The 12,505-nt window shown below is 39.0% G+C and overlaps 1 protein-coding gene across 3 annotated transcripts in view; it reads left to right on the top strand.

Moving 5' to 3' along the window:
* Nucleotides 1-12,505, top strand: part of VEPH1 (ventricular zone expressed PH domain containing 1) — a 200,510-nt gene that overhangs the window by 140,329 nt on the left and 47,676 nt on the right. For all 3 annotated transcript variants that reach the window (XM_036017603.1, XM_028505107.2, XM_036017602.1), the window contains 2 exons: nucleotides 3,962-4,101; nucleotides 8,925-9,059. In XM_036017603.1, coding sequence (XP_035873496.1) covers nucleotides 3,962-4,101; nucleotides 8,925-9,059 — 275 coding nt within the window. The remainder of the gene's footprint in view (nucleotides 1-3,961; nucleotides 4,102-8,924; nucleotides 9,060-12,505) is intronic.

Raw genomic sequence — 12,505 nt, 5'->3', positions numbered from 1 at the left:
ATGAGAATACCCTACTGTTTTTATCTTTGTCACTCCAGAAGGAACCAGGAAGCGTGTGATAAAATGTTATTATTATGTTTTAAAGGAAGCCTCTCTATGCCAAGCACCGCTATGGTAGATGCTAAATACACAAAGATTCTTTAAAAAGGGAGGAGAGAGAGGGCAAAGAAAGGGAAGAGAAGAAGACATTAAGGGAAGGGAGGAAGGAGACAAAGAGATAGAGAGAGAGAGGGGAAGAGAAATTCTGTCTTCTGTAGTGTGTAGAGATAAAAATACTAACAGAAAGGAAGCTGTGCTTCTCACTGTTGATGTGGGATTTATAGATAAGCAAGGCTAAAACTACCCACATGGTAAAGAATTAGAATTAAAGTCATCAGTGTGAACTTCTGTTCACAGTTCATCCATATGAACTATGCAACAGATAGTTGCATATAGAAAAATGTGTCCGTACAAGTATTAGTGTACGCATATGATTTCCTGGCTCTGTTAGCTGAGAGGGCGAAGGAGCAGTGACACTCCAGTAGTGGCAGGCATACCTAGCACCCACATCTTGGTTTCCAGTACCAGTCTCCAATAGAAGGAACTGGAGCTCCTTGGAGAAACAGCTGATCCTAAGACAGAGTCAGGAAACATGCAAAATGAGCCAGGATCATTTTAAATCCAGGAAAAATAAATAAGTACTCAAAAAAAACAGCACCCCACACATACAATGAGGGGGGCACATCACATGGACACAGGAGTCAACTGAAAGAACCGCTGATGGCCAAAGCTAGAACAATGAGAGTGAAAAGAAATAAATGAAATGAGTATTGAATTTTGTAATAAGTACCCATAAATACATACTGATAGAACAGTTAACTAAATAATTTGAATGCAATAGCTGGAGGAGGAAGAGACAAATCTGTGCAGAAGTCTACATAATTTACGTAGCTATTCTGCCCTAAAGGAGGTGAAGTAAACTCCCCACTCCTTAAGTGTGGGCTGTGCGTGGTGACTTCCTGTCAGAGAGTACACTGGGCAAAGCTGCGGGGAAGGAGTAAGTTTACAGTGGAGAAACAGGTAAACACTACCTCAGCCAGGTGATCAAGGTCAACATCAATAGTCATAAGTCAAGTTAATGAAATGTACTCTTACCTCTGTGGTTTTCCTCCCAACACTACGTTATTTCATGGACTTAAAATAACTTTATGTAGATACTGTCAGTGATTGTTCTCCCATCTGATCTTCTCTCACTTCCCATCAGTCCAAAAAAAAGAAAAAAAAACAACCCTTTGGGTATCAATTGTATGCGTAAACCAAATCTTAATAACCCGTATGTACTAAATTTACTACCTGGAATTACCCTGAACACTCACGCCTTGTGTGATTTTTTTAGGGTGTCCCCTACACTTAAAATGCTTGTCTTCCTCACACTTTTTCTGAGTTCAAAGCCATGGTCATCTTTTAGGGTTCACCTCACATGTCTCCTCCCCAATGTAATAAGTTGCTCATTTCTCTGAGTAATCGTTAGAGTGTGCCCCTCATAATGGACTTAAAACAATTTTTTATAAATGTTATTTCTTGATGTTTATAAATCATGTTGTTTATGGACATTTCTCCTATTGGGCTGTAAGCTTCTTACAAGTAGGCTCCACATCATGGCCCGGCTTGCTCTCACACAGTTTCTGACATTCATTCATTTATTCAACAGCCATTTATTGCTGCTTACCATTCACTACCATTAAATGAACAGGAGGGATAAAATTACAGAGAAAAAGTAACAACTAAATGTTAATACCATGGGGGAAACGTTTCAAGCCAGGAAAGCTTTGGAAAAAAATGAGAAGAAAAATATTGATACAGGTCAGCTTTACTAAAAGTATTAACAGAAACCTTCTATCACAGAACAGATTTATTTTTCCAGCCAGTGTGTATGCTTCTAAGTTAAAGGTCTCTCCTCTACCCGCTTGGCAATTTAATGTGACCTGGGACCCCTGTGGTTTGTGTATAGAAAGCTGGTAGACCAGGGTGAGTAAATAAATCAAAGCAATGTTCATCTTCAAAAGAAAACATGAATGCTCAGTAAGAATTCAGTGAAGGAAATAGACAAAAACTTTTTTTCATGGCAGAGACCTGAAATCCAGCTTGCAACTGACGCACCACTGCATTGGGTTCTTAGAAAAGAACTTTGCTTTGAAACTTTCTACCAAAGCAAAACATGTTGCTATCTCGATGTCAACATACATTAGGTTTATTTCAAATATCATTTTTGGGATGCTCTTATGATATACTTGGTTTCTTATTTCTCTGGTATAGAATAATTTAAATTCCATTTTTCAGAGCATCAGTGTCAAAATATATTTTTCATTACCCTTGTCAAACAATTTCTGATTGGGCGTTTTTAAGCCGATACTATGCTGCATTCTATTTTGATGTCTGCCTTCCTTCCTTCCTTCCTTCCTTCCTTCCTTCCTTCCTTCCTTCCTTCCTCCCTTCTTCCCTTCCTCTCTCCTTTCCTTCCTTCCTTCCTTTTCTTTATTTCTCAGAGCCAGGCTTCCTGGTCTTTTCCACTGAACCTTCAAATTCTCTTTACATCTCATGATCCATTCATGCCCAGAATGCAGGAATAATTTCTTGTTTTAAACAAGGATATCAAATGCCCAACCCAAGATTTGTTTAATTTCCCAAAACAATTAACTTCCTGAAAACTAGCTGTCTTTCATACCAAAGTGTCAGGATCACAAAAAGCTGTTAATATTATTAAGATTTCATTGGCCACTCTACTTGAAAGCTTCCAAACTCTTCCTGAAACACCTGTTATGCCTTCACACCTGACCCCTGATATGCACAGTCAGGGACTGACTCTTTCACCTTATTAGCATCCCTATACACTTTTCACAAACTCTGATCCACTTCCATTTTTAACAGTAGGGCATAGTGAATCTATTAATCTTCAAAATGTTTCATGTATGTCATATGAATTCTGAAACAAGAAATACTCCATGAACAACAGATTCTAAGATCCCCAGTATGGTAGTGCCTAAAGCATTCCAACGTGGCATCAGCTTGGCTGAGTTCCCATCCTGCCCCTGCCACAGATTAGGCAGCCTTCAGCAATATTTCCTGGATCCCTGAGCATCATTCATTCATCCCGATATTCCCTGTGGAGCATGTATTGTGTGTCATGTACCAAGGTCACGGTGCTGAGGGAGGCAGTCAGAGTGGTTCACTAAGGTGACCCTAAAAAGGGCTAAATTCCTTCATCTTTCAAACTAGAAATAATAATGCCCATCCTGTAGGACTTAAAGATTAAATGGCTCCTCCTACCTAGAACTTCTCACCACTTCTGCTCTACTTCACCACCACCACCTTCCCCCACTTTCTTGTCCCTGAAAGATGATCTCATTAAGCTTCCCTACTGAAGCTCTTCAACATGAAATGACCTTTTCAAATCAGACCAGGCCAGTCCACAGGAAGCCACACCTCTGGTGAGAGTTATTCTGGAAGCTGTCTGTGTGGCCCCTGCACAAGCAAGTGAATAGTGTTCCTGGTTCATGACATACCATCCACCATCTAAAAGACATCTGAGTTTCCTCCACCCATTTGCTTATTCTTCCCAGATTATCATTTCCAGGTGCCCAACTGGAAAGAAATGACACAGTATCTCCCGTTTGATTGGAGAGAGATCTCTCTCTTCCATGTGAGTTTCCTTGGAGAATCTTCATGCATCGTTAATTACCAAAAAAAATGCATAAACAACTTTTTAAAAAGCATCCACATTTAAATGTACACTCCATGAAACAGAGCCACTCCAAAATACACAGTTGTTTGGAGGTGTTAGTTGACAGACTGAAAACTGAGGAATGTATCTCTAAAACTGTGTGTGTGTGTGTGTGTGTGTGTGTGTGTGTGTGTGTGTTGAAATATCAAGTGTAACTCGGAGAAGAATCGAATGTTCAACACTGTGTGTATTTGTTTCTAGACTCTGTTAGAAGCTGTGTAGCCAAGCTGTTCTTCACCTGCTCTCTGAAGGGCCATTACTGCCTGTACAGTAAGTCCAGCTTCATTCTCATCAGCCCAGAGCCTCAGCCGTGGATCCAGATCATGTTCCTGTTCCAGCAGGTGTGTATGATTTAAGTGCATCGTGGCCCCTTGATGTGTCCTGCGGTATGAGTTCATAAGCATTTTTACTGAATTATCCTTTGACCAAACTTGTTATGTTTGGTCAAACATATCAAGCAATACATACACATTTCAGCAATACATACACATTTCATCACTAATTTTTAATAAGGATTTTTTATATTTTAGAATATGTTCCTTATAAGAAGTCCTGATTTGCTAATCAGGAGGCCAACCCTATTAATATCTATTAAACAGAGAGAATGAAAGGGAATATACTTTTTTGCTAAACAAATAACAAAAAAAAGTGATTTGGGGAAATGGCTTTCATTATGTAAAGCTAGCCTTTATTTATAGTGTTCCAATCTCCAATTAATTTGTATGTCAATATATCCTTTTTGACATTTTTTAAATACTGCAATTGCTACTTTTTCCACAAAATATGTGTATATAGGCAAAATTACATAATGAGGAACTTTCAACTTAACAATAAAAGATTTGATGCAGATTGCTGGGGGGGTATAAGGGGTCTAAATAGTAACAGGAAACATATACAATAAAGATTAAATATAAAATTTGCTGCAAATATTTTAGCATCAGAAGAGATTCTTATTTGGAAGTATTTCTCTTAAATGCATTAAGTTTTTACATAAAACTTGTTTATAGAATATAAAATGTTAGTAATAGATGAGATCTTAGACATCATTTTTGCAGATAAGAAAACTGAAAGGCAGAATTCAGACCATCTGTCTCCTGATCTACTCACCTATTAACTGTTGCAAATGTGTTTAAAAAATAAAATAAAATGAGTGGATGCAGGCAGGTAAGGTAAGACAGGGGGTTATTGGAAAGGAACAGAATTCAAATGTTATAAGATGATTAACAATTAGGCCAAGTAGTCAGATCGTTTATTTCCTTACATTAATAAAATATTTTTATAATAACCCCTACAAAAGTCACCAACCAAATAATTGTATTTTTTTATAAATAAAGTCAGCTGAATATATCATAAAATGGAACAATAGTAATTAAGAAAAGAGACAGCTTAGACGTGCCTTAAGACTTAAGACTTAAGACTATCATCTTTTTCTATTAGACTTACTAATATCTTAGAGAGAGCAACTCACATTTTGATGTGAATCAAACTACATTGGAATACAAAAAAACAAAATAAAACAAAACAAAACCCAGCACTGATTTTTCTTCCATTTCTTAAAAGAATGACCTTATTTTTCTTTACTTACTTTACTTACAGTTTTCAAATAGTTTCATCAGTGATTTTGTACTTGGTTTGATCTTTGGCTTTGTTTTTAACAGTTGTCAGTTTCCTGAAAACAAATCAAGGAAACTTGCTTTTATTTTTGCCCCTTTACCTTATTTTATTGACTTAGTCTGGTTCTTAGTCTTTCTCTGTAAGCAAAATCACCAAAAATCATGTTTATACTGCTTTTCTCCTTTGCTCATTTTACTGTAATGGTTCCTTTTGTTTCCACACCTTTAATATTGTGTGGTCTGGATAAGCTTTGACCTCACACTATCAACAAAAGATTTGAATAAAAATCAAATCTTTGACTTGATAATTATAAACCCAACGTTGTGTGCTGGGCCAGGTGCTCTTCTGTCAATGTAACGCATTCATGGAGCTCTCGAATTCACTCATTTCAGCTTAATTGCTCCTTTGGATTGGTGATTAATAAAATCAGGCTCTGCTTTTCTTTAAATATAAAATCATGTGCTTATAAGTTTCTGATAATAATCAAGAAACTCCAAGGTGTGTCCACATTATGGTTGATAATCAATTTAACTGTTACTGGCTCTTGGCCTTTTTTAATCTGTGGACCACTTACTCAGAGTATAAAATTCTTCACCTTTCCCCACTCTGTACAAAAAACAGCTCATCTTAATGATAATAATGATGTATTTCTGGAAAAAATGTATTAATTTTTATTTACTAAATAGAAACACTTCATATACAAACTACCAAGAGATTTTCATAAGTAAATGCTTGAATATCACTGTGATAGAAAATAGGATTTTATAAGTCAGTATCATTATTTTATCATACCTCAATCTAAAATATACTATCTATGGTTTTATATGTATATAAATAATATTTTATTCCCTTTATGTTCTATGGTTTTTTAAATATATTTTATTGATTATACTATTACAGTTGTCCCATTTTCCCCCTTCACTCCCCTCTGCCCTACACACCCCCTCCCATCCACATTCCCCACTTTTTAGTTCATGTCCATGGGTCATACATATAAGTTCTTTGGCTTCTACATTTCCTATACTATTCTTAACTCCCCCTGTCTATTTTCTACCTACCATCTATGCTACTTATTTTCCATGCCTTTTCCCCCTCTCTCCTCCTCCCACTCCCCTGTTGCTAACCCTCCATGTGATCTCCATTTCTGTGATTCTATTCCTGTTCTAGTTGTTTCCTTTTGTTTTTGTTTTAGGTGTGGTTGTCAATAGCTACGAGTTTGTTGTCCTTTTACTGTTCATACTTTTTATCATCTTTTTCTTAGATAAGTCCCTTTAACATTCCATATAATAAGGGCTTGGTGATGATGAATTCCTTTAACTTGGCCTTATCTGAGAAGCACTTTATCTGCCCGTCCATTCTAAATGAAAGCTTTGCTGGATAGAGCAATCTTGGATGTAGGTCCTCACCTTTCATGACTTGGAATACTTCTTTCCAGCCCCTTCTTGCCTATAAGATCTCTTTTGAGAAATCAGCTGATAGTCTTATGGGAACTCCTTTGTAGGTAACTATCTCCTTTTCTCTTGCTGCCTCTAGGATTCTGTCCTTCATTTTTACCTTGGCTAATGTAATTATGATGTGCTTTGGTGTGTTCCTCCTTGGGTCCCACTTCTTTGGGACTCTCTGAGCTTCCTGGACTTCCTGAAAGTCTATTTTCTTTGCCAGATTGGGGAAGTTCTCCTTTACTATTTGTTCAAATAACTTTTCCACTTGTTGCTCTTCCTCTTCTCCTTCTGGCACCCCTATGTCTAGGATGTTGGAACATTTAAAGATGTCCTGGAGGTTCCTAAGCCTCTCCTCATTGTTTTGAATTCTTGTTTCTTCATTCTTTTCTGGTTGGATATTTCTTTCTTCCTTCTGGTCCACTCCATTGATTTGAGTCCCAGTTTCCTTTCCATCACTATTGGTTCCCTGTACATTTTCCTTGATTTCACTTATTGTAGCCTTCATTTTTTTCATCTAATTTGTGACCAAATTCAACCAATTCTGGTAGTAACCTGATTACCAGTGTTTTGAATTGTGCATCTGATAGGTTAGCTATCTCTTCATTGCTTAGTTGTATTGTTTCTGGAGCTTTGATCTGTTCTTTCATTGGGCCTTTTTTTTTTTTGTTCAGTGCACCTGTTATGTAGTAAGGGGGCAGATCCTTAGGTGTTCACCAGGGCAGGGCAACTCAATCACTGTGTTGTGCCGCTGTCTGTGGGGAAGGGGTCCAAAGAGGGAACAATAGTGATTGTTCTGCTCTCTGCCAGTTTCAGTCACTTCCCCCACTTCCCACAAGCAAAGTGGGCCCTTCTGGTGCTGATTCCCAGGTGGGTGTGTTTGTGTATGCTCTAGGACCCTGTGGGTCTCTCCAACAAACTCTCCTGTGAGGCTGGGAGTTTCTCCCCGCCCACCCACAGCCCTGCCTCAACCCCCGCAGGTGTCTTCAATCAGTGGTTTGGGGTTTTATTTCCCCAAGCTGGGGCTCTGGGTTGTGCAGTCCATCCCACTCCCCAGTTGTTTCTCCTGGTTTATCTGCACGTGGATATGGGACCACCCAGTCCACCATCTGCCGCCTCGCTGGGTCTTCCCACTGTGGCTTTGCCATGAGCCCTCACTGCCTGGCTGCCCATCTCTGCCCCTCCTACAGGTCTGAATGAATGTTCCTTCTTTAACTCCTTGGTTGTCAGACTTCCATACAGTTCAATTTTCTGTCAGTTCTGGCTGTTTTCTGTTTTTAAATTGTTGTCCTTCTTTTGGTTGTGTGAGGAGGCACAGTGTGTCTACCTACGCCTCCATCTTGGCCAGAAGTTGAATATGTTCTATGTTTTTATAAAATTGTTCCCTTGACTTCAAATGCTTCTCACATTTTTAGGTAAAACATCAAAACATGTAAGTGAATATTAAACACAGAATTGATTAGTAAATATACAAATACAATTTAAATCTTCGAAAATTCTATTTTCATTAGCTTGAGTGAAATATATATAAATGTGATTTTCTTTACATTAATGATTTTATTATCTAAAATTTAGAAGATCTTAAAGCTCTAGGAGTATTCACTCATTATATATTTGAGGATTAAAAGTGTTTCTATTCCCCACATACCCACTCACACTGTTCATGTTCGAGTATGTGCAAAATGAGCACTCAGTTGTTTAATTTCCAGTGTTTTGATCAACTCTGATATTTGTGCTTCAGATTTAAGTCTATAACTTACTTCTCAGAGCTTTGAACAATAAATATGAATATTTATATTAATCATTTTCCAATTAGAGAACATGTTTTGGAAATGATAGCAGTAAACACTATGTCACAAAGGTTAGGCATATTGATAGAGATCAATATCAACTGCCTTGAAAATCCTTTTCAATCATTTTAATTTTTCTGTTAAAAAAGGAAAAGCCTAAAATGTATCATATGTTTGATCTTCAAGATGCATTTCTTTGTTGTTTTATTTAAATTTAAACCATGTTAAAGTTCAGGCCAAGCCCAAATAGTGCATTGTAGTCAATCAAACAATATTGTTGTGACAAGAGGTAACATGTTTTTCTCATTAATGCCCTTTCAGAGCCTGTTTCCAGAGCCCCTGTCCATACAGAGTCGTTCTGTGCAGTTTCTCAGATCTCTGTGGGAGAAGACCCAGGCAGCCGGTGCTCACAGCTTTGAAGCAGCCATGATGGAGTCCACATTTCCGCAGCAGAAGGTAAATGCCTCTTCCCCGGGATATGTTATTTTAAACTGAAATTCACGATTATCTTGAAACCATTTGCCTTTTTCTCAACAGTTTGATGTTTTCCTTCTTTCTTTTACCTTTTTCTTTATTACTTAAAAACATCACTTATTAAGTCATACAGTGGACTCGGGGTAGAGTGAGATCAGTAGGCAGGGTCACCGCCTGTTGTGACTTTGCTACATCATGATTTGTTAAGTGGCATGCAGGGTGCCAGATGGTGAGCCCCATTCAGCAAAAGGCCAAAGAGAAATTGAAATAGATAAGCTTATTGCTCACAGGTCCTGGAGGAAGTACATAGCAGGCCTTGAGAGGCCACTTGAAGAGGTTAAGGGAAGGTGCAGACAGAGAGAGAGGCAGGACCTGGGGCACAGCCCTTCATCTGAGTCTGTGGAGAGAGTGTTTTGGGCTTCCCAAGCTAAGGCCAGATTGGTCAATCCGAACTTAAAGAATGGAGTTTTCATTAAGCCCTACAAAAGTCTTATTAAATGGGCACCCAAGGTGAAGGGCTTGGGGAGCAGGGAAAACTTGATCATGCGGCTGTTGGGGAAGTCACATCAGAAATCTACATTTGCTTGTGACTCTGCCGGCTGTTGTTCGGGACACACACTGGCATTAGGGGGCTAGCGTCAGTTTAAGGCTCCCACAGGCTGCTCAGCCAAACAGAATGGAGTAGCTTAACTGAACTTTGACACTGTTGTTTGAAGCTCAAATTCTGACATAATACAACCCACTCAAAGCCACTCAAAAACTATACACACAGTGCAATAGAAAACATGTTACAAAAGAAGACCATGGACTGAAAGGGAAAGTGCCTCAGGGAACTGGGCTCCAGGCTTTTCAGTGCTTTTCATTTCTTCCCTCTGTACTTCCTCTCATCCCCTTTTCCTCTGCAGTCATCACAAAGCAAAACAATGAAGATGAGCAGGAAGACAGAGTATAGTCAGGGTGAAAGAGCTCTGCTGAGGCAGGCGATGATGATTTGAGGCACAGAGCATTTTAGGAGTGTAGAAACAGGCATAACTCTCCGGAAATAGTTGCCTGAGACCTCCCGAGTAGGCCCCCAACATTGGAGAGGATCAGAATGTGGAACAACACCCATCCAGTCAACAGAATGAAATTGGAAGTGGACATAACACTGATGTGGTCAGATTTGCACGTGAGGGAAGTTACAGGCCTGGGTATGGAGAGAAAGATGGGAGAAAACCTGACTGGAGACAGGAAGGCTACTTAGGAAGCTGTTACTGTAATCAGGTAGGAAGTGAATACCTGAACCAAAGCTCAAAGCTGAAAGTTGTAGGAAGAAGACAATTCAAGAATTATTAAAGAAGTAGAATCAACAGGACTTGGTGCCTGATAAGGAAGATGAAAAACCAGGGATGACTCCAGGTGCCTCTCATGGCTAAATGGGTGAAATGGACTATCCTGGAAAGAAGAGACCACAAAAGAAGCTGCTGTGGGGAAAGAAGTTACAGCTTTCTGGCTCACGTGTTTTCAGTCTGAGTTGTTTGTGTAGATAGCCAGGTGGTGATGGTGGGGAAATGGACCTTGGGAAGACCAGGACTGGAGATGCGGATTTGGGAGACAAAAGGTAGCACTTGACATCATGGCAGTAGATTGGATTACTCAGGGAGAACAGAATGTGCATTACGAGGAGGGAGAAAGGTTGTTGATCTCTCCTTAGTAAACATCACCAGCTTCTCTAAGTCCTTGGCCATACTCAAAATCTTGGTTATTCTTATTTTGCCTTGAAGAAAACCCAGAAAGAAGCATTGGATGCTTACTGAGCAAGGCAGAGTTAATGAGCCTACATGATCAAGGTTATGAGAGTATATGATCGTGGTCTGGCCCTCGTTTTACTGTTGAGACGGGAACAAACATGCCAATATTGAATAAGTCCAAAGTACAAATGAGTAGCAAATTGGACAAAAACTGTTATATTGTGAAACTAACTCAATATCTCTGAAGCACTCAAGTCTTGTAAAAGGGTGGGAAATGGGTGTGATTAACCAGAAGTTTATTTGAGTAAGACACATTCAACTGTTGCATCACTACTTTTTGGGTTTGGATTAAGAACTGGGAATGCAGTATTAAAAACTGAAGGAAACACCACAATTGCACCAGTGTGAAGTAGAATGGAATTCTTTGTATATTTCACTCAAATTTTAAGCTGGTGCATCATATTTAGAGACAATGCCTCAAATTCTTATAAATTTTTCATTGTGAACTGTATATTGACTAGGGGCAACTAGTAAGTTAAAAATTGGCAAGCCACTTCAAGTCCTAAGAGATTTTTAAAAACTTGGCAGACCAGATTTGCGTATGTTCATACGTATACTTATTCATATTTCTCCTATTTGAGACCAATAAATAGTCCTCTAGGGAAAAATTAACTGTAAAGCAAAATGTTTTCAAATTTTTAAAAGTTGTATAATTTGGTTTAGTCATAAGTAACAGAAAAAATCTTTACTGTCTGGAATGTACAATGTTTGGCAAAGTTCTCTGCCGAGGTATTTCCTGATCAGACTGATTCGCTTCTGTTTTTTATGAAGTGTTCTGCCCACTGAACTCAAAATCACTGTGAGACTGGTCCAAAGACTGCTTTTTACTACGTATACAGCGTATACCTACACTAGAGGCTGAAAATGATGAGCGTTTGTGTACCGCTGGTGTGATGGAGTGGATGCTGTAGCTAAGTGGATTCAGCAAGGGGGAAACTGCTGAGAAAGTGGCTGAGTCTCTCTAACATAATGCTAAAAGGCTTGTTATTACTGCTACTTTTTAATAAAATTCTGGAATTTTAGAACTGAAAGTCAACAGTATGGTATTTATTAACTCGTAGACGGCTTGGGCGCAGGGACTACACCTGGGACGACTATTGTTGTCCCAGGGTCCTAGGGTGCCTGGCACATGGTAAGTGCTCAACATATAATAGGTACCAACTGAATAAAGTGATATTGTCATTTTCTAGATGTTAAAATTGGAAGCACAAGGACCTGTCGAAGGTCACATAGCGAGTCCATGGCAGAGCTAGAGTACAAGTTCATATCATGGTGACATCAGGGCTGTCAACAATATAACTGGTTCTTCTCTACTCTGGGCACATAAGATTACATTTTCCTGCCCCTGGAAGTAAGGGTTGACCCATGTGACTTGCTTCAGCCAATGAATTCTGAAAAGGGATGTGTCACTACAGGCAGAAGCTTAAGCCAGTATGTTATTCTCCAAGTTCCCTCTCTTTCCTGACCTGGTGATTGTAGATACAAATGTTTATACTGAGCTACTGGAAGATGAACACAGAACAGAAGATGCACCTAGAATTCCATCCAAGCCACCAGGCAGAGGACTGCCAAACTAGAGAGCCACCAGGCCCACCATACACTTCACTTGGGAAAGAAGCAATCTTTTGTTTTGTTAAA

This window comes from Phyllostomus discolor, chromosome 2, assembly GCF_004126475.2.
Source record: "Phyllostomus discolor isolate MPI-MPIP mPhyDis1 chromosome 2, mPhyDis1.pri.v3, whole genome shotgun sequence".
NCBI lineage: Eukaryota > Metazoa > Chordata > Mammalia > Chiroptera > Phyllostomidae > Phyllostomus > Phyllostomus discolor.
This window is presented reverse-complemented; position numbering and strand designations above follow the sequence as displayed.